General features: G+C 38.3%; 1 protein-coding gene across 1 annotated transcript; it reads left to right on the forward strand.

Annotated features, from left to right (window-relative positions):
• Positions 1-543: 543 nt before the first annotated feature.
• On the forward strand, positions 544-25241 carry WDR41 (WD repeat domain 41). The gene is made up of 13 exons (XM_074533472.1): positions 544-703; positions 4656-4771; positions 7665-7713; positions 9434-9565; positions 9961-10023; positions 10483-10594; positions 12001-12063; positions 13815-13925; positions 15135-15319; positions 18133-18254; positions 19288-19376; positions 22546-22679; positions 24520-25241. Exons 1-13 carry the CDS (start codon positions 653-655, stop codon positions 24670-24672), a joined length of 1380 nt encoding a protein of 459 aa, XP_074389573.1. The 5' UTR covers positions 544-652; the 3' UTR covers positions 24673-25241.

Here is a 25241-nt window from a genome sequence, read left to right on the forward strand (position 1 = left end):
CCTGGGGATAGTCAATAGCTGTCTGGACACAATGCTGTGCCATGTGTTCTGGGATGGCCCTCTTGAGCAGGGAGCTTGGACCGATGGCTGACTCTGACCCTTCCAACCCAACCCATCCTGGCGCTCTGGGACTCCATGAAGGGCAGCAGAGGAGCAGGACAGTGAATCAGGTGAGTTCACCCATGTTTGTCACTTCATCCTATCAGAAGCATCAAATACCCCAGCGAGGGAGGATGGAAACAGCCCCAGCCAAGGGAAATCTGCTACTTAAAAAATATTTTGGTGCTCATTCCACTTCAAGAAATAGCTGACGACCGTCACAACAAAATGGCAATAAGTGTAATAACTGTAATGTGGTAATACGCAATATGGTAATATGGCAAAAGGTAATAGCATAAATCTTCTCTCACAGTCGGAAGACAGCGAGGTAAAAGGCCAGTAAATATTTCACTTGCGCGCCGTACGAGGCCGCGCAGGAACACCGGCACCACCCTCACAGCGCACCCGCTCGGCCATCGACTGCTCCGGCCGCGCCCGGCCCCGCCCGCCGGCGGGCGGGTGTCCGCGCGGAGCTCGATTGAGCAGCCTGTCCGTCTGGTGCCGCCCCGCGGGTGCCGCAGGAGGGCCCGCGCCGGCCCCGCGCCCGCTCTCCATGCTGCGCTGGCTGATCGGCGGCGGCCGGGAGCCGCAGGGCTTGGCCGAGGTGAGACGGCTCTCTGCGGAGCCCTGCGCTTGGGGCTGGTGGTGCCGTGAGGTCGGGATGCGCTGGGCCGTGGCCTTTCCCGCTAGGTGGGTCTTGGCCCCGGGATGCGCCGTGCTCCGGGCCGGGTCTCGGCCTGCGAGGCCGTCGGACTGACAGAACGGATTACGGGTGTCCTGGAAGAGAAACAGGGGAGCTGGGAAAGCACGGAGACGAACCTCAAGGCCTTCGTCTAGGTTTGGGCACTTGAGTTCAAGGAGGACATTGAGGTGCTAGAACGTGTCGGGAGAAGGGGAACAGAGATGGTGCCGGGTTTGGACCACAAGTCCTGTGTGGAGTAGTTGAGGGAGCTCGGTTGGTTTTTATTCTGGGAACCGGGAGGCTCAGGAGAGATATTGTCCCTCTCTCCAACTACCTGAAAAGAGGGAGTAGCCCTGGGGGTTGGTGTCTCGTCCCAAGCAACCAGTGACAGGATGAGGACACAAGTCTCAAGCCGCACCAGGGGAGATTCAGGCTGAGCATCAGAAATAATTCTTCACAGAAAGAGTGATTGGATATTGGAATGGAGTGCTCAGGGAGGTACTGGAATCACCATCCTTCGAAGTGTTTAAGGACTGGACTTGGCACTTGGTGCCGTGGTCTAATTGACAAGGTGGTGTTTATCATAGGCTGGGCTCGTTCTCAGGCGTCTTTTCAAACCTAATTGATTCTGTGAACAGCAGAACGACCGAGCCAAGCTCCTGCTTTGCGGGAGTTATGGTGTGTAGCTTTCATGCAGTTCTTGCAAGTTCTGCTTTCAAGACTCTTGAGGTCGATAATGTAAGTTATAGGCAGTAAGTTGTTATTTATGTGTCACAGCAGTTTGTAGTAGCTTACCAGCATTTCTTCTTAGTACATCATCCATGAAATATGCCTTGTTGTGGAGTGTACTATACAGTGACATCCTTGCTGCTGCTCAGATTAAGAGTGATGTTACTGGATTAGACGGAGAAATTTCTGGAATTTTCGTGTCTGTGAGTCTGCTGTAGTTCTCAGCATGGATTTAACAAGAGTTAATTAAAAGTATTGCTGTGCTCCATGCACTTAGTGCTTTTGTAATCTAGGCATGTATGAGGAAATAATTGTTTTTCAGCTGCTGTTCATGAGCAAGTTATGCCAATATTATGGTTTACTTTAAAGGTCAGTACTTAATTTGGGTCTGCACCAGGTTGGAATGATGATGTGTGGAAATACCTCTGACTTTTGTCATTGGTCAAAATGCCAGTTGGATGCAGTCACATTTGCAGGTTTGTGTGCAGTTGTTTTTAGAAGGAGGATAGGAAATACGATGCAGTTTTCTAAGACGTTCTAGAAAACCGCATTATTGTGTGTCCCTCAAAGTTTGACTTCAGCTTTGGTTTATATACTGTGATTTAATAAAGCATGAGCATAAATCAAGGTGTGGCCCGCTTCTTCCATTCTGCCATTAATGCTTTGGTTAAATCCAATCCACAGGACTTTTGTTCTCATTGTTTTACTCTCACAGAGTTGTGGAACAATAGTACTAATTTTGCTTCTCAGCTGAAAATCTGAAGAACAAGTATTCCTGAGGGTTAGTCCCTAGACTTTTCCTGCCCTGCATGGTGTAATATTGTTTCATTTAATTTAATTATCTTCATCACCGTTAGTTCTTCAATAGGTAGGAAAGCCCACAGCAGTGTGTGGGCTATGGACTTACAGTGCTTGTTTTGTGTGCTGTGACTTCAGGTGTGTTAGAGTGGCATTGCACTGGGTGAATAGAGGAAGCCTCTGGCAAAGCTGTCCTAAGTTTGTGAGATGGGAATTTCTCCTTACTTGTTTCTTTATTTTTTATGTTTAAACTGTGGGATCAGAATCTCTTCAGTTGGTGGCCAGCCATGGTGTTATCTCAGTGATGGTGGCTCTGGTGGTGGGAGCACTTCAGTGCAGGAGCATCGTGGTCTATAGGAGTTGATCTGTCATGCTCCATGATCCATAGATCAGTATTCCTGTGTGCTCTCGTATCTGTGTTTTTCATGACTAGCTTTTGAAAATCCTACTTTTTAAATGCTTCACATCTTGGGAAGTTTTGAGGTTGACATGAATTTTTTTTTTCCTGATTACTGTAATGTTACTTGCAGGTCAGGCATAAAAGTATGCATGTTGGGAATAGATTCCATTAACATCAGTGTCCAGATTTTACCTCCAGAAATTTGGTGTTGGTACAGGAGAGTCCAGTTAGTAGTTTGTATAAAAAAATAGATTTATTCAGAGAAAGAACATTCATGTAACCCAACACTTGGGTAAATATTAATGAAAATCTGAAGAGAGCATAACTTGTTGTATGACATTTCTGGGGAAAAAGATGTTATTTTGTTCTCATATATAAGTGCCTTGTCAGCCCTGTAATTTTAAGTATTCACAGGCATTGTTAGAATTAAGATCAGACATATTGTTCAAAAGAAATAACACCATCTTGTATTGAATAGGAAGCAACATCAGACTGTACAATTGGGATGTTAATGATACCAATTCTGAGTTTTTCAGAATGGTGTTAAAATTGTTTCCTGAATGTTTGTTTTCTGACTGTAGTATTGGTATACTGAGATTTCCTTAGGATTTTTAGAACTCTTATTTTTTTAAAGGAGTGTTTTGATTAGCTTATAATGGATGAACTCCAAGTTAATTAATTTTGTTGTTACAGCCATGCAGATTCTGCCTGCATTATTTTAAAGGGGAACTTCTGTTCTCATGTGATTGAACAAAATGAGGAACAGTTGCTTCATGAATTGCATCAGGTAGCACAAAAGCAATATAAAATCACAAGGGCTTCATTTAAAATTAAGAACTCTTCACTTTTAAAATAACAACAGGTTTATTTCCATCCATATTTATTAACTATGTTGTTATTAATTCCCAAGGAATAATATCATAGTACCAATATCAAAGTAATAGAAAATAATTTATTAATCCTGCAAGAAAAAGTTCAAGTTTCTGAGGATGACAAGTTTGTCTTTCATGTGGTGTTACCTGTCATGTGATGGATGTTGCACAGTGTTCTGTAGTTGCTGTTTTTACAATGTTGAAATTCTCAAAGAAAGGACAGTCTTGGAAATAGCATCTTGTTGACTGTTGTGTAAAATAAATCTAGAAGGGAGAGAGTGCTGTCACTGTTTAGATGGTTAAAAAAAAAGTCTGGCAAGTTGTTTCAGAATGTTTAAGATCTTAATTACAAAAAGGTTGTCTTGAAATAAAATGATGATTGAAATTGGCAGAACTATTCTGCCTTAAAAATGCAGCTGTATGCAGTATTTTATTGACCCTGCCTAGTGATCAGCTTGCTCCAAGTGATTGATTGTTCTTTTAATTAATAGTCTAGTTGGGGGTAATTGCAGATGCTGTTCTATAAAATGATTAATCATTCTCTATATTTTCTAAGCAGTTTGCTGTGGTATTTTGTGAATAGAATACCAGTGGGAGATTTACATATTATGCAACAGAACAGTATTTGTTGTTGTTTGTTTTAAATATGTTGTCTTTATATAAGATTTTGACATTGAACAGTAGATGAAAGATATGAGTGGTTCACAGCCATCTCGTAAGAGGTGTAATTTAATGAAAAACTGAATGTATGGTGAATTGAGTCATGAAGCTGGCTTCACACAACAGCTTATAATTGAGCTGGGTTTCATCTCACTGTATCAGCGATTAAATGGGTACAGAATGTTTTTGTTGAGAAGAAAATGCTATATCGTAATTTAAAATACAGTCTATAGAAAGCTATTATTTATATGAAATAACAGGAAATTATATTTTATTATGATTTTCATTAAGGCAAAATGGTATTTCAGGAACTTTGCAGATGGGTCTGTATGTAGACTGTTAGACATCACAAAGACCTGATGAAAATAATTATGTTAATACAAAATAAATTTACTTCCTTTTTTATGAATTTTAGAAATCCTCTGTACAGACAATTGGTGAAGAACAAATACAGAATCCTTACACGGAGCTCCTTTTGTTGAAAGGTCATCAAGATATAGTACGATTTCTAGTGCAAATAGATGATTGCAGGTATGAAATGCCATTTCAAGTTGTTTCACAGTGTCCTTGGCAATATGTTTGTAAAAATGTAGTAACATTTTAATCCTGTGTTTTTACTTTCGGGGGTGAGAGCTGGAAAAACTGGTCGAGGGATGAATACTCCCTTTTCTTGCTATGTTACTGTATCTTTTAGCTTCTCTTTTAAGTCTTACTTTAATGAGAAAATAATGGTCATTATGTTACATTTCTCAGTACAGTTTCATTTGTTGTAAGAATTGCCTTTAGCTAATTCATCTGTTCTTTTTCAGTTTATTCCTGGTCTGAGTGCTGCCTTCTGTACATGCATAGATTCTTGCAGGACAATATGCGGTCTGCTGCTGCTCTCACAGGATGCATGTGTCCTGTGTTTCTAAATTGAGGATAGCTGTTGTTTTACCTTGTGGTTCTACAAAAGAGTGTAATAGACTCCTACAGATGTGCTGTTGAATTGGACATGACATCTTCAACAATGAGTGTTGCTTTTCCTTTCTTTCTGATCTTTTGTTGCACTTCTTTTGGTGCTATAGTGCTAAATTCACTTGAGCTTTGGTTAATGCAATTTTTTTAGCTTTGCAAGATTTAAAGTTTTAGCTGCTTTATTCAGAATGACTGCTTAGTTTCAAAAGTCACTGTATGCCTGCCCTCTGCTTTACATGTCTCTTCCAGTTTGACCTGGTTCGACTTGGTATGCTTCTTTGAAACTGATACTTCCTTTGTTTCTCTCCTTCAGGTTTCAGCTATATGCACCTTTCTGTATATTTCCTAACAATCTCTATCTGTAACTTCTGAAGACTGAGTTATCTGTCTTCTGAAGACAGAGTTATCTAAAAGCTGGAAAACTGGTTAAGAAGATGAAATAATTGTATTTGGAAGTGTGACTGAGAGAATGAATTATGATAGTTGTACATTACAAACTAGTTTCTGTTCTAGTTTTATCTAAATTTACTTTGCATGTTCTTTAATTTAACATAATTCTATGAGAGAGGGAATAATTTTCTGCTTTAAAAGTAAGGTTGTAGAGTCTTTATTCAGTCATAAAATGTAGGGCTCTTGACTGATGTGGAGAGAATTAAATAGAAAATGTTAGTGTCTAAGAACATAAGTAATAGGCAAGATTAGGCAAAATTTATATCTTTTACCAATTAGACATACAGAAGGGAAATTGTAGTATAGTCATCAATACACTGCATGAAGTTAACATGGCCTAGAGTTTGTTTTATATCAAATAGGTGTTTTGTGATGGAAGAGTCTGAAGATTCTCTTCCTCCCCATGCACATTGACTGGAAGAGACCTTGCTAGTGGTCTCTTCCAGTTCAGAAATGCTCACGGAATCTTATTTTCTAATATTATATATATATCTATATATACATAAATAAAATTTCACAGAAGACTCCATGGAGGATTTTCAGCTTGCCACTTTTTATTTTAAATGTTATATATCTATATATCTATATCTATATATATATATATATATATATGTCAGGAAAGTTACATGCATTTTTATAACATTTATTTTTCTGTGTAGTAGTCCACCAGAAGATTCATATAAAAATGGAAGAATCTTGTATGGTTTCTTTGGTCTTTTTTTTCCCAGACAGCTTAGTAAAATAACCCTTTATCAAAGTCTGTTTTTCTCAAATGTAAACTGAATATATGTAATTCATCTTTGTAGAAACACCACAGTATTCTTAGCTTGCACATGCAGTCTTATAAAAAGAAGTCTTTTTCCATTTTGGGCTTTGTTATTTGGTGGCAGGTAAATTACTAAAGCTAAAATAATGATAATCATTGTAAAACTAAAGCCTTAGTGGTGATGTTTAAGATAGGTTGTGAAATAGTATATGGATAATGAGTGAATTGTATAGCTGGTTAGTATTCTGAGAGTTTGAGGAGTTTTATAGAGTTGTTTCAGTTGTTACTGGCAGTAATTCTAAATTCTATTTATCAAGAATATGGTATTTTCTGTGTTGTTAAACACATGATAATATTTTTCACTTGATTCTTTTCCGTAGGACTAGTATTGTTACTCAAGCTTCTGAAATGTTTTTGTTTAGTTTCTGCAGCTGTTCCATTGTGTGGTTTTTGTCAACTATTGTAAGCCAAGTTTCACGCTTCAGGTCTTTAGATAATATCATCTTAGTGAGAATTTTACAGAAGGATTTTCTTGTTTTCTCAGTGGCTCAGCTAAAACCAGTGAGTGGAAAATTTTCTCATATTGGTTTTTGAAGATACTAAATAAATCCTCTATGAATGTAACAGAAAGCTGGTTGGTTTTTTGGGGTTTTTTCTTCTTTGCTCTTGTACTTTTTAAACATGAAGTAAGGCTCATATTGATTGGAAGATCACTAAAGAAGGCTAAGCCTCAGCAAGAGTCTTCCAAAAACTGGACTGAGATAAAATTGCAAGTAATACTCTAGCCTTTGACACATTAAATTAAACAGAGTTCCTAGCGCATTTTAAGAATAGATTTTTTTTTTTATCATTTGACCATTCTTTGCTCCTTCAGGAAACAGATAAGGTTATAGATGATGGTGATCATGACTGGAAAAGACTGAGGTGACCCATGAAGACATTTTATAACACTATTGGAATTCTTAAGTCTTGTTTTTATATTAGGTATATGTTGATAATCACCTATTTAAATACACTATTTCAGTTTAGAAACTGTAATTAGGATTTACAAATGCATGTTTATAAATATACTATTTCAGTTTGAAATTGTAATTAGGATTTAAAAAGCATGGTTATTCTTTAAAGACTGAATCTGATATATCTTGTAAACATTTTTAGTTCTGTAAGTATTGACTGTTTTTCCATTACATTATGCTATAATGAAGTTTTCAGTTTGTTATGGTTCTTTGTTTGGTTTGTTTTTTTTTCCAGGTTTGCATCTGCAGGAGACGATGGAATCATATTTCTGTGGAATGCTGAGGTGAGCTGTCTTTTTTAGGAATGGCTTGTGTGCTCTGGACTGGGTAGAAGTAGAGAAGAGGTGAAAATGTCTAGGAACAAAAAAAGTGGAATAAATAAGAATTGCTGCAGAGCTACTGTTTGAAAATGTTTTTCTGTTTAAAAGCAGGAGTGTGAAGTTGTGACTTTAGTGACTCTTTGAAAGTATGTTCTGTGTTTGCTGTAAATGCTGAAATACTGACTAGTTACTCAACAAATTTGTAGGAAGATCCCAAATTTGCCAGGATCTTTTTATACATAAAAAAAAATATATCTTACACACATAAGATTATGTATAAGATATCTTATATGTATCTTATATGTATAATCTTATACATGTAAGATTTAAATACATTTCAGTCACCCTGTTAGTAATCTCTCTTTAGTATGACTGATTAATGGAGAGCTATCACAAAATTGTATTTTAAAGGTACCAAAGTCAGTAGGAATTAAACATTTCATACCATGCATGAACATGCCCTTAATTGCTTGCTGTGATAAAGGTCTTACAACTTTTGAAAACCTTAATAAGACATTAGTTTTATCATACAAATAGTGCTCTGTAAGTGTGACACCTGCTGTTTTGCTCTACTGCTCTGTTTCTCCATGGCATTGACAACACTGTAGAGAACCGATGAACATTAGACCTAGGTTAAGGAAGTCTAGTATATGAGTTACATTGTTTGGTAAGAAGTATGAAGGGTCTGCAGTGTATCAGTCATTCAACTGAGGAAGAAAAAATTCCAGACTTTAAATTTTCTTTTAAATCTTCTGAAAAATTTCGGTGACACTTATAGTGGTCAGAAGGAGAGACTTGAAACTTTTCTTTTGAGCAGTTTCCGCCTAGTGCTTTGCTGGTTTTGAAAGCCTTTTATAATTCTATAATTGTATAATTTGTAAAAGTAAAGGGATTTTAATATTAAAACCCATGTGTGTGTATATACATGCCCAGTGTTCTGAGCAGCTTGTAAACATAAAACTCATTTGGATATCCAGCTTTATGAACCGAGTTCTGTTTTCTATTTCTGTAGGACATCTATTGTGTTTGTTAAAGCAAATCTTTGCACTTTTAATTTAAAATATTAATCCGCATCTCTCAAGAAATTTGCAGTTAAGATTACCCTGTATTTTAGCTTTATGCTTGAAATGCTGATTTGTTTCTGCATGTTTGTTTGTAGGGTTTTTCCATTTAACTAAAATTTTAGTAGAAGTAGCTGTAGTTGACTAAAGCACCCACTTGAATCTATAGACAATGTGCATAGTAAATAAATCTGGCAGGAGGTTGGCCATAAATATAGGTCAGGTTTTTCCAATAGTTAAAATTAAAAAAAATACATTTTCAATTAAGGGTTTGTCAACAAATCTGAATTGGTGTAGGATTTATTAAGAAGGATGATTAGCCAATATTTGCCTTAAAATTAAATGAGTTTTAATTGTGTTCTTAAGGGCTTTTAGAGTTTTTTTACTCAGAGAATAATTTCCATTATGTACTACTTCTTTAAACTTACCCATAGTGTGTTATTTCATTTAAGGTCTTAAACAGTACTGAAGGTAGTAAGGAGAAAATCCTTAAATTTCTTTAGAAAGGGAAATTTTAAACTCATAGTAATTCTTGCTTTAAAAAGTTATTTAATACCTATATTTTCTGCTATTGTAGGCATTTTCCTATTTTAACCGTAGTTTTGAATGTTTTTATTTTTCAGACTGGAGAAAAACTTCATGAACTTCATGGGCACACACACAAAATTACAGCTATAGCACCGTTTTCTTCATCAGATGTTGCTGAAGAAAAAACTAATTTGATTATAACAGCATCAGCTGATAGAACAGTTATTGTATCCTTTGATCTGGAGGGAATTTAAAATTCTATGGACCTTTTGTTGCTTTTACTTCTAAAGATAGCACTGACACAGGCTACAGCCCATCTCAAAACTTTAAGTCTACCCATACCCACTGGGTGTAATTGGATTACACAGGGGTTTCACTAGTTATCGTTCACATGTAGATAGATCCCTTGCCACAAAAAAATGAATCCATAACAGGCCTTTTATGAATATAAATATTTGGCCTTTATGAATATATAATTTAGGACGAATATTGAGAAGACTGTCAGGGTTTGGGAGACTGAGTCTCTGCATACCTCTCTCCTAATATGTCATTTAGTTACCAAAACAGCATTTTCATTTATGATACATAGAACCCTTTCAGTTTCCTTAATGAATAAAGACAGGTTTGGGACTGCACTAGTGGCAGACAGGTTCAAAAAGTGTCATGTTTCCATTCTACTGTAAAGGTACTGAAGAATGAATCCCTATGAATGTCTGTTGTTTTGTTTTATACATTAAGCTATCATGTCTGGATCATGGGTCATGTGGGCAGGTGTGTTAGAATGAATGGCATTGTGTTATTTAAGAATAGGTGCATAACGGCTGAGAAGTGGGCATAATTCTTAATTTGGTTTTGGATCTCTTAATACCTCAGTTTTCTTTTTGAGAGTAGGTAGATCAAAGGTAGTGGTGTGACTTGGTTTTATTACTGTGTTGGAAAAGGCAGCCTACAACATTTAAAGTTTTTGTACTGTTGATGAAAAATTTAACATATTAGTGTGTAATTAAATACGTATTTCTCAGAGACCTTGATACTGTATTTCATAGTACTTACAGATTTATCTAACTAAAGCTCATGATCATTTCACTGAAAAATTCTCTGAAGAACTTTTGCAGGAGACATATATCTGTTTTTTGTTCTGCAGTGTTTGACAGTTCTTCAGAGACTCAATGTATGGTTGTCTGGAGGGAGTGATCTGTGTGTTTGGAACCAAAAATTAGATCTCTTGTGTAAGACCAGTCATCTTACTGATGCAGGTAAAAATGGAAATTACTCATTATAGCTGTTAAAGTGCAAGTAAAATTGATCTGTATAATGATGCAAAACCAACTTGGCAAATTCATTTTAATTCAAATGATAACATTATGTATTACAGCCACTCTTTATTTTTTTAAATGTCAAATTTAATAGTTTCTGAACTAAGACCGCTTTTAATGTTCTGTGCTGTGTGAATTTTAGAATATCTCAGATCTCAGTAACTAGTACAGTACATTATCTTGGACTACAGGGCTAGAGCTCAGATGCTGATTTATGTGTTTGCTGTAACATGTACCAGATCCTTTGACTGGCTTTTTGTCTGATTGAGTGGGTGTTTTATTATATTTCTAGAGTGAAAATTTGTAATAGCAGAGCAGTAAAGATTACTTTTTTATTGTTAAGAATCAGTACTTTTGATGTAGAAAATGCATGTTTTGATAGGAATATAATAGGAATATATATTCCTATAATAGGAATATAACATGTTATATAGGAATATAACATGTTTCGATAGGAAAATCACTGTCAATCATACTTTTCTGTTAATAAACTTCAATATTATCTGTCCATGTGGAGAAAATTTTTCATGTTATTGCTGTACTTTACCAAGATGCTTACAAAGCTGTGAATCACATTCAGAGGTGGAACTGATATTGGCCTTATTTTTGTCATAGAATAAAGTAGTGGTAGGCAAAGCCTCCTAAATCCTTGAGGGTATTAATACTTCTTTTGGTTCAATGTGAAATGTCATGCTAAATACCAGTTGGACTGCGGTGCTTAGTATGGAGTGCTATTGAAACTTTGGTACAAGGAATCAACAGAATGTGTGGCATGGGCCCTCTCTTCTGTCCTAATCACTGACTTCCTTTGTGGGGAAAGAGGTTGCTTATTCCTTGGGGAATTTTCTTCTAATGGTGCTTTGGCAAAGGGTGGGGAAATTTTGTGCAGGATGAAAACAGATGATAGCAAACTGGGCATTTTATCATATGCTTTATTCTTCTTTTTCTTGCTCTGCATGTTATTTTAGAATTGTGCATACTTGAGGTAGTATCAGTATCTGATTTTGGTACAGTCTGTGTTTAGGGCCGCAGTAATTGTCATGGTGTTTCTAATACTGTCCAGCATTAGAACATAAATATCTTAATTGTATTTAAAATAAAAAGATCATTTAATTTCAGCTTCACCACAAGTTTGATGTTTGGAATTCTGCTTGGTTCAGACCAAAACTCCTGATCTTACCTCTGTTTGAGATAAACTGTTCATTTCTGATGCCATTTAACTTAAGTCAATAGACTTTGGTTTTGTAAGTGGAAAGTAGATTGTTAAGAATTTTATTAATAAAGAATTAGCAGTTTGTTGTGCTTTCTTGTGATCAATAAATATTCTTTTCCCCCTTTTTTCAAAGGCATCAGCGCTTTGGTTGAATTGCCCAAAAATTGTGTTGCGGCAGCAGTTGGCAAAGAGCTAAGTGAGTATCTTGCATTTTCCAGTGTTCATGCTCCTCCATAAGAGCTGCTTATCAGAGATATGTGTGAAGAGCACTGTGCTGAAATTGTATAAGAAAAGTAAATGGTATTAGGGTGTAGTCAGCAACGTTTTTTCTTTGACCATTGACAAAGAGGAGACTATTCTAATCTTACTCAAGAATTTTTGGAAATATGCATGACATACAAAACAAAATGTTTCTGTATTTGGAATTATAGAATCACTAAGATTGGGAAAGACCTCCAAGATCATTGAGTCTAAGATTTGACCAGTCACCGCTGTGTCAACTACCATAGAACTAAGTACCATATCCAGTGATTTCTTGAACACCTTCAGGGATGCTGATTGCTCCACATCCCTAGGCAACCCATTCCAATGTCTAATTACCCTTTCAGTGGAGAGATTCTTCCTGATGTCCAACCTGAACCTCCCCTTGAACAGCTTGAGGCCACTTCCTTTTCTCCTATGACTTGTGGCCTGTGGGAAGAGGCCAATGCCTACTTTGGCATGACCTCCTCTCAGGTAGTTTTAGGAAGTGATAAGGTCTCCTTTTACTCCATGCTAAACAATCCAAGCTCTTGTCTCATAAGACTTGTACTCCAGACCCTTCACCAACTCTGTTGGTGTTCTTTGGACACACTTCAGCACCTCAATATCTTTCTTGTCATGAGGGACCCAGAACTGAGCACAGAACTTGAGGTGTCGCCTCAAGTGGCTGTTCTGGCCTCACCAGTGTGGAGTACAAGGGCACAGTTGCTGCTGTGGTCCTGCTGGCCACACTGTTGCTGATGCAGGCCAGGATGCCACTGGCCTTCTTGGCCGCCTTGGCACCCACTGACTCATGTTGGTCAAGCAGGACCTGCCTTTCTTAAACCCATGCTGTCTGGGCCTGATTCCGTGGTTGTCCTGTATGTGCTGTGTGATTACACTCAAGACAATTTGTTTCATCACTTTACCTGGCACTGGCGTTAGGCTGGCAGGCCTGTGGTTGCCTCAGTCCTCCTACAACCAGTTGTGTAGATGGACATCGCATTAGCCAAGCTCTATTTGACTGGGACCTTCCTGGTATATGAGGACTGATAAATGACAGAGATTGGCTTGGTGAGCTCTTCTGTTGTCAGCTCCCTCAGTGTTAGTGCCACCTGTCCAGATCTGATTATGGCAATTGACATTTGTTCTTCTGGAGAAGGTCTGGAGTTGCTTACCTGAGTTGTCAGATATCCAGATTCTCTAGAGCTTCCTTATCCTGGGATCTGAAGTATGAGGTATTGATGATCTCTAACTATCCAAGGCTATAATGAGTAGCTTTTATAGTACCCTTGAGATAGAAAAGAAATTCCAAGACTGATTAAAATAAAGTCTTAATTTCTGACAATATTGGTTGCTTTACTAGAGGATATTAAATTCATTGTTTTTGAATATTAAGGTTTCACATAGATAAGTCCTCAAGAAAACATATTTCACTTTTAGTAACTTATCCATAAAGATGTCTGATACTTTTCACTTCTGGTGTTGACCAATTGTCTGAATATCAGAGTTACTAGGCTGAAGTGTTTATCCTGTATTTGCTGAGGCCTTAATGGTAACACTGAAGTAAGTGCTTCCTGTTTTTTGATTATAAGTGGCTTTTATATGGTCTCACAATGTTTAATTTGTGTCTCTGAAAATGTTGTTTTATTTGGACATAGCTCCATCTTATTCCAAATGAAAAAACTTATTTTTCTATCTTTGAAGTAATTTTTAGGCTGAGTGCTTCTAACAATGGATCTGAAGGTTGGAATATCCTTGAAGTAAAGCGCCTTGTTGACCATCAGGATAACATTTCATCATTAGTCAGTGTTAATGGTAAGAATAATTTTCTAATATTACTGGTTTTGTTAGTTACCAGTGGGATATTTCACCCATGGAGTTTTTATTTGAACCAAAGTTTTAGCTGGAGTGAAACTTAGTAACTAGTGGATGTACCTTTTTGTGTAGCTGCAAAGGTAGTGATGTGAGAAAATACAATTTCTTTGTTTATGGATTAACAATGAAATGAAACCAGGTGAGTTGTAATGTAGAAGACTCAATGTCATTGATGGAGATGGAACTCTTGGTCTTTCTATTGTGAAAGTTAAAAATGCTACTTTTTTTGTCTTGTTCCTTCTTATTCTTAAAATGGGATATGCAGTGCCACGTCCCTTGCAGCTGTCCTAAGGTAACTGGAGATTCTGAGAATGCAGATGTGGGCCTGCATGTAGAGCCTCTATAGAGAGGGTCTGGAAGCTGATATGATCTATGCTGCTCATTAGGGTAATACTGAACTAATACCTGAAATTCTGTCTGCTCTGCTGAAGGTATTGCTGGTGGGATAGAGAGTGTTTATTTATCCTTGGCTGTAGCTGTGTCTGCCTGGCTGGCACAAAGAGGCTGTATTACTGAGGTAACAACAGGCTGGAAAAAAGAAAACTTGGATTCTGTGGCACATGTTTCTGAGCTTAACTGTTGCCATTATTTTCTTCTGTTTGATTATGAAAGGAGAGCAGTGTTTGGCTTAAAAAGACAAGATGCTACCTGCATTAAATATTGTTGTAGAAGTTCCTTTCCATGTGTGATAAACGAAGTCATGAACAGCTACTTCAATACTGCCATTAACTCATTCATTTAATTTGTGATCAGTATTTCTATTTAGGGCAAAGATGTACTTTGTTGTGTCTGGGGGATGTTGGGGGATGCTTCCCCAAGGAATAGAAGGGCTTTGTATGTAGAAATGAAGTTCAAATATTTGTACACACTTCTGGTGGCATTCCTTGCCTTTGCAACACTGTGCTGTGCACCGTGGCCAGTGAATGTTCTTCTTCCTGGTTCTAATTTTACATGAGCACTTGTCTGAGCTATGTCAGGTAATTAGATGAGTATTTACTCAAAGAGAGAGGTTTTTGTCCAGTCATTTATGCACTGCACATTGTACATAGCTTTATACATAAATGGGCTGTCTTTCTAGGGTTGTAGCTTTTTATAAATTTTTTTTAATATAATGTGATTTCTTCGTGTGTTTTTTTTTTTTCCCTTCAGATTTGACTTTTGTGACAGGTTCTCATATAGGTGAGTTAATAGTTTGGGATGCGCTTGACTGGACAAAGCTGGCATCTGAGTGCAACTTCTGGGACTCCTCTGTCCATCCAGATGTACAACCAGAAATAAAGTTATCCCAAAGCCCACATGAAACTTCAGTTCAACACTTAACATCTGATGAGGAGGTAAAAAGCTTCAGAGTAAATTACTTTAAGTAAGTTAGGATGATCTTACCACAGAAGATTGAGTGGTTTATATTTTCAGTTTCCTTGTTATGATATGAGTGGTTTCTTTTAAATGTGCACAGCTATTTTATATGGTCAGTAGTTTTTATATAAAATATTTGCTGTTGACCTATATGAAGGGTTTAATATGTTGATGGTATGGAAACTAACATAATGGACTGTCACAGCAGCGTTACTTTTTGACTAATAAAGATTTATTACTTGTTTAAAATACCACTAGAGAAAAGTAAAAATGGGTGTGTGTTTTGATGGCATCATCTTTTGTATTCCAGCTTCTGGAAATAATGTTTTCCGAGTAATGCACCTGTTTGATCAGTTACAGCTGAGGTTACTGTGAGAATACTATGGGGTACTATTTAAGAGTAGGCATATGTTTATGCTTACTAGTAAATCAGTATTGCTCTTTCTGTTCAGGGGACTATCCAGAATTATATACTCAAATGTTTCCAAGATCCTGTCTACTACAGTCATGCTTTAGGGATAAATTCTTGGTCAGAATACTCAGAACTCAGTTATTATACAGCAAACACTAAAAATGCTCAGGTTGGTATTTAATTCTGTGAAATGTTACCAACATTTCACAAAATTAAATGTGGCAAAATAAAAGATCTTTCATTGTTGAGTTACACTGGGATTTTGTTTGGGGGCATGTAGGTCCGTTATTGAGAATGATTAAGAAAGAGATTCATGGAAATGGATTCAGATATATAAGCTATAAAAACATAAAAGCTGTGGAAAAGCCTGAATAGAGGGTAAGGACCAAACAGTCACCTGACGCATTTGCCTCTTTCTGAATAGAAGTTTCCTAAAACACTGGAGTGAGAAATACTGTGGGAAGTTGGGGGGCTAAAAAGATGTGGCTGCCCTTAAAGGGGGAATATACAGTGGTTTTGTTATCAATGCTTATTTCTACAATAAGCCAAAAATGAATTTTATTTAGGATAAGTCCTGTAATTTAGCTTCAGGACACTTTGATTCCATGCTTGAAAGCTACATATGATGTGTTTTAAGGGAGTAGGAAAGAATTTGAGGAAGGACAGAAGTTTTCAAAACATTGTGTGGAATCTGGGGCTCCTGTCTTCCATTCATGAGACTGAACTAAATAAATAAATATGTGTGATTTTTTTTTTTAATTGTGAGAGTTTTGAATGATGGGAAGAAAAGGTTGTTCTAGTAATACATACCAAAATACTGCTTTTAAAGTAGTCCAATCTGTATTGCAAAGCTCCTCAAGGAGCTTAAAGTGTGGTGCAGAAATGTATTTGTCTAAGATATTATTTTGTTATGTGCTATCTCAAAGCAGACCACTGCTTTTCATGTTAAAAAATAGTGTAAAATATATGTTTTCTCTGTCTTCCAGACTTGGTGGTTAGGTAGTTGGAGAAGATACACTTGTCTAGTTTGACACTGGGCTTGTAGGCAAAACACGATTCAGAAAAAAATGGGATGGTAAAAGTTTTCAAAACTAGGGAACAGTGCTAAGGAGTACATCTGCTGTTCTGGTATGTGTGTTTAGCTTGCCTATTAATAGAACTGTACAATTCATGCTTCATATGTTTTATTTTCTTGGATTTTGAGATGACCAGGATTTTTTCTTTATTTTGTGAATAAAGAAGAGTGCTCCATGAAGAGCATCTTTTGCAAAGCTGTAAGATTGCATGGCTCAAGTTGGAAGAGTTATGTGGAAAGCCATTGAATTTGAACCTTATGCAAAGCTAAGATAATGGGCTTAGTGGTTTGTTTTCTGTCTTGATTTCCTATTGGTGGTATCAGAAATCTGTTCAGCTTCAGTACTCCCACAACAGATACACATAAGAGAAAAAAAAAGAATAAAAACCTGAACAAAGAGTTTTGAACAATGTCAAAACATTGATGAATGTATACAGGAAATTTTAGTCAAAAGACCCTAGGCTACAAGTTGTACAAAATGTTGACAGACATGCAGTGTGAATTGTATATCAGATATTAATGTTTGAGTTGTGTAAATGGAAACTGGCTGTTCAGGGAAATGTTCTTAAACACTGTCATCTAAACAAGGCATGTTCAAAACTGCAAATATGTACTGAATGGAAACCTTTTGCACTCTTCTGGTACTGAATACTAATCATGTGTACATGCACAGGATTGTACACTTGTCCTCTGTAAGTTCATCAAAAGACATGAAACGGTCCAGGTCCAAAGATCTGTAAACTGTTTCGGGTGTCTTAGGGTCATGATGGTTATGAGGTGGAATGCCTGCAGTCTTTTGAAGAAGAGCATTGAATGCAAAATGCAGTATTGCATAATACTTTGCTATGACATTTGCTATGCAATTCCTTTTCTGAATTCAGTAGAGCTCAAATTCTTGAGCAAGGTCTCTTTATCCATCTCTGTCTTTAGTTAAGAATAATAGTAGTTTTTCTTGATAAAACAAGGGCTTTTCAAAACATCGGACATTACTTTACTGTAAGAACATGAGCATTTAATTACAGAAGTGTATTGATTGGTTGGTATCCTTAGTTTCTGCTTAGACTCTGAAGAACAGGATGAAAATACAGACATAAAATTACTGCTTAGAATATAGGATTATATCCCACATTTGCTTTTAAAAAATCCATCTCTTTTTATAACTTGCCAATTTCATATGTTTGGGATAAAGCAATAACATGAGGATAGAAACAAGCTAGGTCATAGTACCATTGGAAATCCATTATATGCAAGGTGATCCTTCGGTATCTGTTTCTGTAAGTTGTTCTATTGAATTTTCTTTCCAGTGTGTGTTTGCTGCTGTTGGGAAAGGCATATACGTATATAATCTTCAAATGAAGCGTGTGATTGCCTGCCAGAGAACTGCTCATGACTCCTCTGTGCTGCACATTGAGAAGCTTCCAAACAGGTACAAAAAACATAGTACATTTTGTTAATGCAATAAAGAAAAGCAAAACCTGGAAGGGTGACTAGATACAAACTGCAAAGCTACATTGGATTTCTAGGGCAGGGACTTGATTTTCAGTTTGAGCTGCTTTTATTAGGTAGAGCTTGTTATCTGATTTTGCAAAATTTTGTTGTAATTGTAATTCAATGGGAAAACCTATGGGAAACCAATGGGAAAATTGTAATTCAATGGGAAAACCTATATTTCCAGTATGACTGGTACACAGGCTGAAAATGCCTCAGCTATTTTCAAAATCAGATTTGATGAAGCACTTTTGTTTGTATTGTGAAAATGTAGTTTAATGGCATTTTACTAATAGAAAGCAAAGGCATATAGCATATATTTTTCATTAAGTATTTTATAACACTTGAAGTGTTTTTACAAAAATTAATAAACTTGCCATTTCTGTTTCTTAGTGCAGAGTTTCTAGCTGGAACTTTTGGCAGCCAACTTGGACAAGTTGCTGCATATATATGTATATGCTGTAATATACCATAGATAATAGTACTAGATCCCGTTATGTTCTTGTTCAATGGGGCAAAATCTGCCAGAAGATAAAAACTGATGCCTTGGTCTTATAACTGCATGTATGCTAAGCTGTTCTAAATGTGTAATGAAACAGAGTACCTTTCCTTTCATTATTTTTCTGTAAGAAAAATAGGGTTTTGCTTAATGAAAGTAAACTTACAGAAACGAGTTAGAGGAACTGTGTTTGCAGAGTGTAGACTGGTTGTGTTTTGGTTTACATAGTGGTATGCTCTCAATATGGAGTTGAAAAGGTTTATTTTTTTCCCCTTCTTCTAAATATCTGTTATACTTTGTTCTGCTACTAATTTTGTTTTCTGTGGAACATCTGTACACCCTGCTACATTTAAGAGTTCTAGTAAACTTGTATAGAACCTGAGGGACTTACTGTCTCTTTCATAGAGGCATCACAAGGTGATTTGCACAGGTAAGTATCCATGCTAGTGTTGCTTATCAACTGTTTTTACAGGCAGCTGATCTCCTGTTCAGAAGATGGCAGTGTGCGCATTTGGGAACTCAGAGAAAAGCAGCAGCTGCCAGCTGAACCAGTTCCGACAGGTTTGCTAGTAGTGGGGAGAGAAAGGAACATTTAAAAACTCAGTATTTAACATATAGGAATAGAGAGGCTTTCGGGCTTTGTAAAGAGTGATAATGTCTTGTGTTTAACCAGCTGATTACAGGTGTGGGAGGGAAGCTGAAGAGAGTGTGAGTTCAAGTACTCCAAGATCTGATATGGGATGATAGAAGATCCAGCTGAAGCAATTCTGTGCCATAAGGCTTACTTACAGTTTACAGCTGTATGAGCCAGTTAAAAAAAAAAAAAAGACCTGACAAACCTTGATCCTTTCTTCCTTGTACCAAACAGTATTGAATTCTATACCATACAAGAGTAAGGACTTTGTGATGAAAGCCTGCAGATAAGCAGCTGGCAGCAAAAAAAAAGGTGTTTTCCACATCTCCTCTTTGAACTTAGAATTATATTGGGACTTACAGTTTGGAACTGCATCCAAACTCACATACTGCCTCTGGGCACTGCAGTCCTCAGAGCTAGTTGATTGTGTTACAGGGAGCATTTTCCCCAAGTAAAGACATTCACAGAATCACAGAATGGGTAAGGTTGAAAGCTTCTACAGGGAGTCATGTGGTCCAGCCTCCCTACTCAAACAGGGTGATCCTGGAACACATGGCAGAGGATTTTGTCCAGATGGTTTTAGAGTATTTCCAGTGAGGGAGACTCCACAACCTCTGGGCAACCTGTTCCAGTGTTCAGTCACTCACACAGTAAAGAAGTTCTTCCTCTTATTCAGGTGGAACTTCCTGTGCATCAGTGTCTGCCAATTGACTCTTCTCCTACTACTCAGTGCCTCTGAGAAGAGCCTGGTCCATTGTCTTAATACCTCTCTTCAGATATTGATAGGCATTGATGAGGTCCCCTCTCAAGGCTGATCAGGCTCAGTGTCCTCAGCCTATCCAGATGCTCCAGTCCTCTCATTATTTTTACAGCCTTCTGCTTGACCAGCTTGCTTGTCCTGAGAAGTCCAGAACTGGACACAGTGCTCCTGGGGACACCTTGCTAGGGCTGAGTACAGGGGCAGGATCACCTTCCATGACCTGCTGTCAATGCTCTTCCCAGTGCCCCCCAGGATACCACTGGCATTCTTGGTCACAAGGACACACTGCTGGCTCATGGACAGCTTCTTCTCTACCAGGTTCTTCTCCACAGGGACCCCCAGGTTCTTTTCCACAGAGCTGCTCCCCAGCAGGTCAGCCCCAGGTGCCTGAGGCTGTTCCTCCCCACGTGCAGGACCCTTCATTTGCCTTTGTCGACTTTCAGTTGGTTCTTCTTTGCCCATCTCTCCCTTCTGAAGGGCTGCACAGCACTCCAGAGCATTGGCCATTCCTCCCAGCATTGTGTTCTCAGTGAATTTGCTGGGGAGACACGTTCCACCTTTTACACGTCAAGAATGGACAAGTTAAACAGTTCTGGGCCCAGTATTAAACCTTGCAGGACTCTGCCAGTGACAGGGCTCCAACTGTGCCACTGATTTTGAGCCACTGGGATCTGTTGTTCAGCCAGTTCTTGATCCACCTCACTGTATACTCATCCAGCCCACATCCCTGAGTTTGTCTGTGAGGATGTTCTGGGAGTCAGTGTTGTAATCCCTGCTGAAGTCAAGTAGACAGTATCCACTACTTTACCCTCATCCATCCAAGTAATTGTTTCATTGTAGAAGGCAAATAGGTCAGTCAAACATGGCTTACCTTTGTTGAACCTGTGCTGCCTGTTCCTGATCACCATCTTGTCATCCAGGTAGATAGAGATGGTCTCCAGAATTAAGTGCTCCATCACTTTCCCAGGGATTGAGGTGAGGCTGACAGGCTGGTAGATTCTCTTTTGAAGACCAGGGTGACATTTGCTTTCTTCCAGTCTTCAGCACCTCTCCTGATCTCCATGACCTTTTAAAGATGATCATGAGGAGCCTTGCAGTGGTGTCCACCAGCCCTCTGAGCGCTTGTGGATGCATCCACTCAGGGCTTATGGACTTGGAAATGTCAGGCTTGCCTAGATGGCTTCTAACCTAATTCTCCTTGACAAAGGGAAAGGCTTCCTTCCAGCATTCCTTTACCCTGGTCTCCTGGGTCAGAGAATACCGAGGGCTGGTCTTGTCACTGAAGACTGAAGCGAAGTACAGTACCTGACTTCTCCGCATTCTGGCCCGCAGGGTCCCTCCCTCCATTTAGGAACAGCCCTACATTATCCTTAGTTTTCATTTTGTTCTTGATGTATTTGAAGAAGCCCTTCTTGTTGTCTTTGACACCCTTGGCCAGTTTAAATTCCAGATGGGTCTTGGCCTTCCTTGTCTCATTTTTACTTACTCTTTCAGCCTCTCTGTATTTTCAGCTGGCCTGACCCTGCTTCCATCTCCTGTGTATTTCCTGCTTATGTTTGGAAAAAACCTTAGGGAGATATTGCTGTTGATTTGCACTCTTTTTATTTTAGGGATCCCCTGAGAAGCTGTTCACCTCACCAGTTATCTCCCTTGAACCAGGGCCATGATTTAGCACAGTTCTAGTTTTATGTGCTGATAGGGCTGAGGGAAGAATTGGGAATAAAGTCTGAACTGCGTTGTCAACAGAACCCAACCTTCTTACTTGTGTCAATACTGTTACACAGGTCTGGGGGCTGTGGCTGTGTACTTTTGTGCAATCTAAATGGAACATGTGAAGTAATGTCTACACTCCACATTTGCTGATAGTTTTTGCTGAAGGAAGGAGGCAATGAGCCAGCACTTAGATGCTGTAGTGCAGAACATATAGAGGAGAGATTGGTGACTCATTTTTGTGCTCTTTGCACAAGTAACAATTTAGGTGGGCAGAGCAAAGATAAACACCTGCATAAACTTGTCCTGCATGTACCTTTGCTGTTCAGTTAATTCTTTTAGGAAGTCTTTGTATTTGTTCCTAAATCTGTATATTGTCTCATCCAAGTGTGTAATTGAGCATGTTATCTAAATTACATTGTGGCACAAGTAGCTGTATTTCCTTCTTCTCTCAAGATGAATAATACAGATGCTAAAGAGCTGCACAGTACAGTGCTTCTGTCTTTGCCATGCAGAGTGTCCTGCTTTTAGATTTTATGTGGCTTTTGTAGTTCTCTCTTTAGCTAGAAGAAATAATTTGTATTTGTGATTTTTGTCAAAATAAGAGATTTTTTTTCCCCTCTCAGGGTTTTTCAACATGTGGGGATTTGGAAGGACAAACAAGCAGGCAAACCAAGCTGCTAAGAAGATGCAGGAGAATACACCTGTGTATTTCTTGGAGCTGGTTGGTGATTTGATTGGTCATTCATCAGCTGTGCAGGTAGGTCAGCATTAGTAAGAATGAGAAAAAGTGAATGTTAGTAAGTAACATAAATTTGACAGTGTTTTTTGAGCTGTAACTTTTAACTGTCTGCCTCTGGAGGCTAGGAGCACATTTTGTGGTATTCTTAGTGCAGTGTGAAAACACTCAGTATACACACTGACTTAATATTCTAATGACAACTTGCTCACTGATGCCTGAGGACTGTGTTTGCACGTAAATGCTAGAGATAATCTGACAGAGTATTTGGCTTCATTTAGAGACTGCAGACAATACAGCTGGGAACGTGTACATGACCCAGATTTCATCTGAAGTTCACAATCTAAAGAAGGACTCCTACAAAAAAAACTGAAACCAAAACACGCAGAGTTATTTCTTAACCCTCCATGCTGTGAGCATTAAGGAGGTCTTTTAACTTAAGCAGTACTACCAGTATTGTTCCATGCTTCTGTTTGCCTAAAATAGCAGGTGTTCATTTTAAATGGCATTTTCCCTCCACACTTTTCTGTCACAAGGTATTGGAGTAACAAAGCACTTCGTTACAGTGGACTTTTACACACGTTCTTGGCAGGAGCAGGGAGCAGGGAGAAGGGCAGCCAGAAGGGGATAGCATGGTTCTGGAGTAGCTTTGCTCACAGGCATTCATGAGGCAGACTGGATTTCAGACTGCTGCTGCTAAAACCTGAAAGCTGTTCTTTAATAGCTAAGGTGAACCTTTCTGCTAAAGGGATTTCTTCAAGGCTCCCTTTCCCTTTCTGCCATCTTTCTTTTGAAAAACTGTTGGAGGGGGGTCTTAACCACTTGGAAGGTTGCTCTCTAAGCAAGGGGACATAGTGTGTAATTCAGCAAGAGAAGTAAAGAAGGTGAGAGGCATACATTGGGTCTTGGCTGAGATGCAGAGCAAAGGAGTAATGGAGGTGATGGGGGATGTGATTTCCTGCAGTGTTCTACATATGGAAAATTTTGGGATTTTTTAAACTCTGGGAATATGGGAGCTGTTGAGGAAGAAAATATCGAGTAGTGATGAAATGTGATGGCCAAGATGAGGACTTGGCAGACTATGTCTACTGGAACCCTGTAGCTATTAAGTGAGCATTCCCAGGGCAGGTAGGCTTTGGCCTGAATGCTTCCCCTAGACAGATCCCTTTAACAAACTGAAGAATTAGGGCATTGTGAGTATGCCATAGTGACATCACAGGTTCCATTGGCTGTCATGTGTGACTGCAGTTAGTGGTTAATCTTAGGCAGTCTTGTGATGATCTCAGAAGTCAGGGGTTAACTCATGATTTATCAGCTCTATTGGTCTTGCAAAATCCTTCCTCTGGTGCTGTACTTCCCTCCAGTATTATGTTTCTTGCTTGTTTAACTTCCTCTGTGTGACTAGGCATGTGTCTGTCACAGCTGTTTGTCCTCTGATCTTTCCAGGCCTGCTGCTAACTCTACTGTGTTGTAGGGGGGAGGGGGGACAGTGTACCTAGTGAACACAACACTTCTGTTCCCAAGAACCTAGATCAGAGTTTGTGCAAGTTGTTCACTCTTCTACTGCTGACTTGAAACAAGTTTCTTCAGAATTCTGTCCTTTAACTTACCTATCTGTAAGTTAAGTTACCTATCACTGCTTTTTTAGATGGAGATCTTCCAGTATGAAGTGACTAAAGAGTTTGTTTCTGTGTAGCAATTTTATGGCATCTCTAACATACAGTACGTAATTTTGTATTCCTGTTTATAAGCAGAGCTATATCAGATACATATGTTTGTTTAGTCCAGCTATACACAAAATAATTAAGCAAGTTGACTATCTCATGCAAGCATTATGGTAATAATAGTTGTTTCATTGCAGATGTTCCTGTACTTTGGTGAACTGGGATTGGCTACATGCTCTGCTGACCACCTCATTATTTTGTGGAAGGATGGTGAACGAGAATCTAGCCTCCGCAGTTTAACACTATTTAAAAAATTGGCACAGAATGGTGATTTGCAGCTCAAACTTTAAATTGTTTGAATATAGGCTGTATATGTGTAAACTGGATGTGTTTTAAATATGAGTGTAAAGAATCTGGGAGTCTGACTTCTAGTAGAACTTACACTTAATGTCATGTGTTATATTGGAACTTCTCTTAGTTGCTACTCTTCTCAAAGGGGGATTTTGCATTTTGTTACACTCTGTCAGCAGAAATGGTGTTCTCTTGAAAGACTGAAGGTAATAATGACTCATTAAATAGTTTCTAGTATTATTCCAAATGTTTAAAATTATCATGAGTGAATGTCAAAATTAAGAATTGTGAAATACAGTAGATGAATCATAATTAAAGCAGTTGAGGGCATCCACAGTGCTATGTGCAGGAAGAAGGCATGGGAAGAAATCTGCAGCTTCCTGCTCAAATTTATTTCTATAAGCTGAACTTTCCTCACTGATGGCTCAGATTTCTGTGTATACAGAAAGCCTGAAAGAAGGCATTCTTAAATAGAAATTTTGCACTTTAAGTTAATATCCTGCATCAATAGTAAGGAAAAAAAAAAGGTAGGTAATGCCAGTTTGTCAGGTTCTAATTTTTGGCAAAC

Source organism: Zonotrichia albicollis, chromosome Z (genome assembly GCF_047830755.1).
Source record: "Zonotrichia albicollis isolate bZonAlb1 chromosome Z, bZonAlb1.hap1, whole genome shotgun sequence".
NCBI lineage: Eukaryota > Metazoa > Chordata > Aves > Passeriformes > Passerellidae > Zonotrichia > Zonotrichia albicollis.

Bases quoted from the DNA above. Each gene is read 5' to 3' on its own strand.
- WDR41 (XM_074533472.1), top strand. From the start codon at position 653: ATGCTGCGCTGGCTGATCGGCGGCGGCCGGGAGCCGCAGGGCTTGGCC. The intron at 10,595-12,000 runs GTAAAAATGGAA...CTTTTTTCAAAG, and splicing joins CAGTCATCTTACTGATGCAG to GCATCAGCGCTTTGGTTGAA. The intron at 18,255-19,287 runs GTACAAAAAACA...CTGTTTTTACAG, and splicing joins ATTGAGAAGCTTCCAAACAG to GCAGCTGATCTCCTGTTCAG.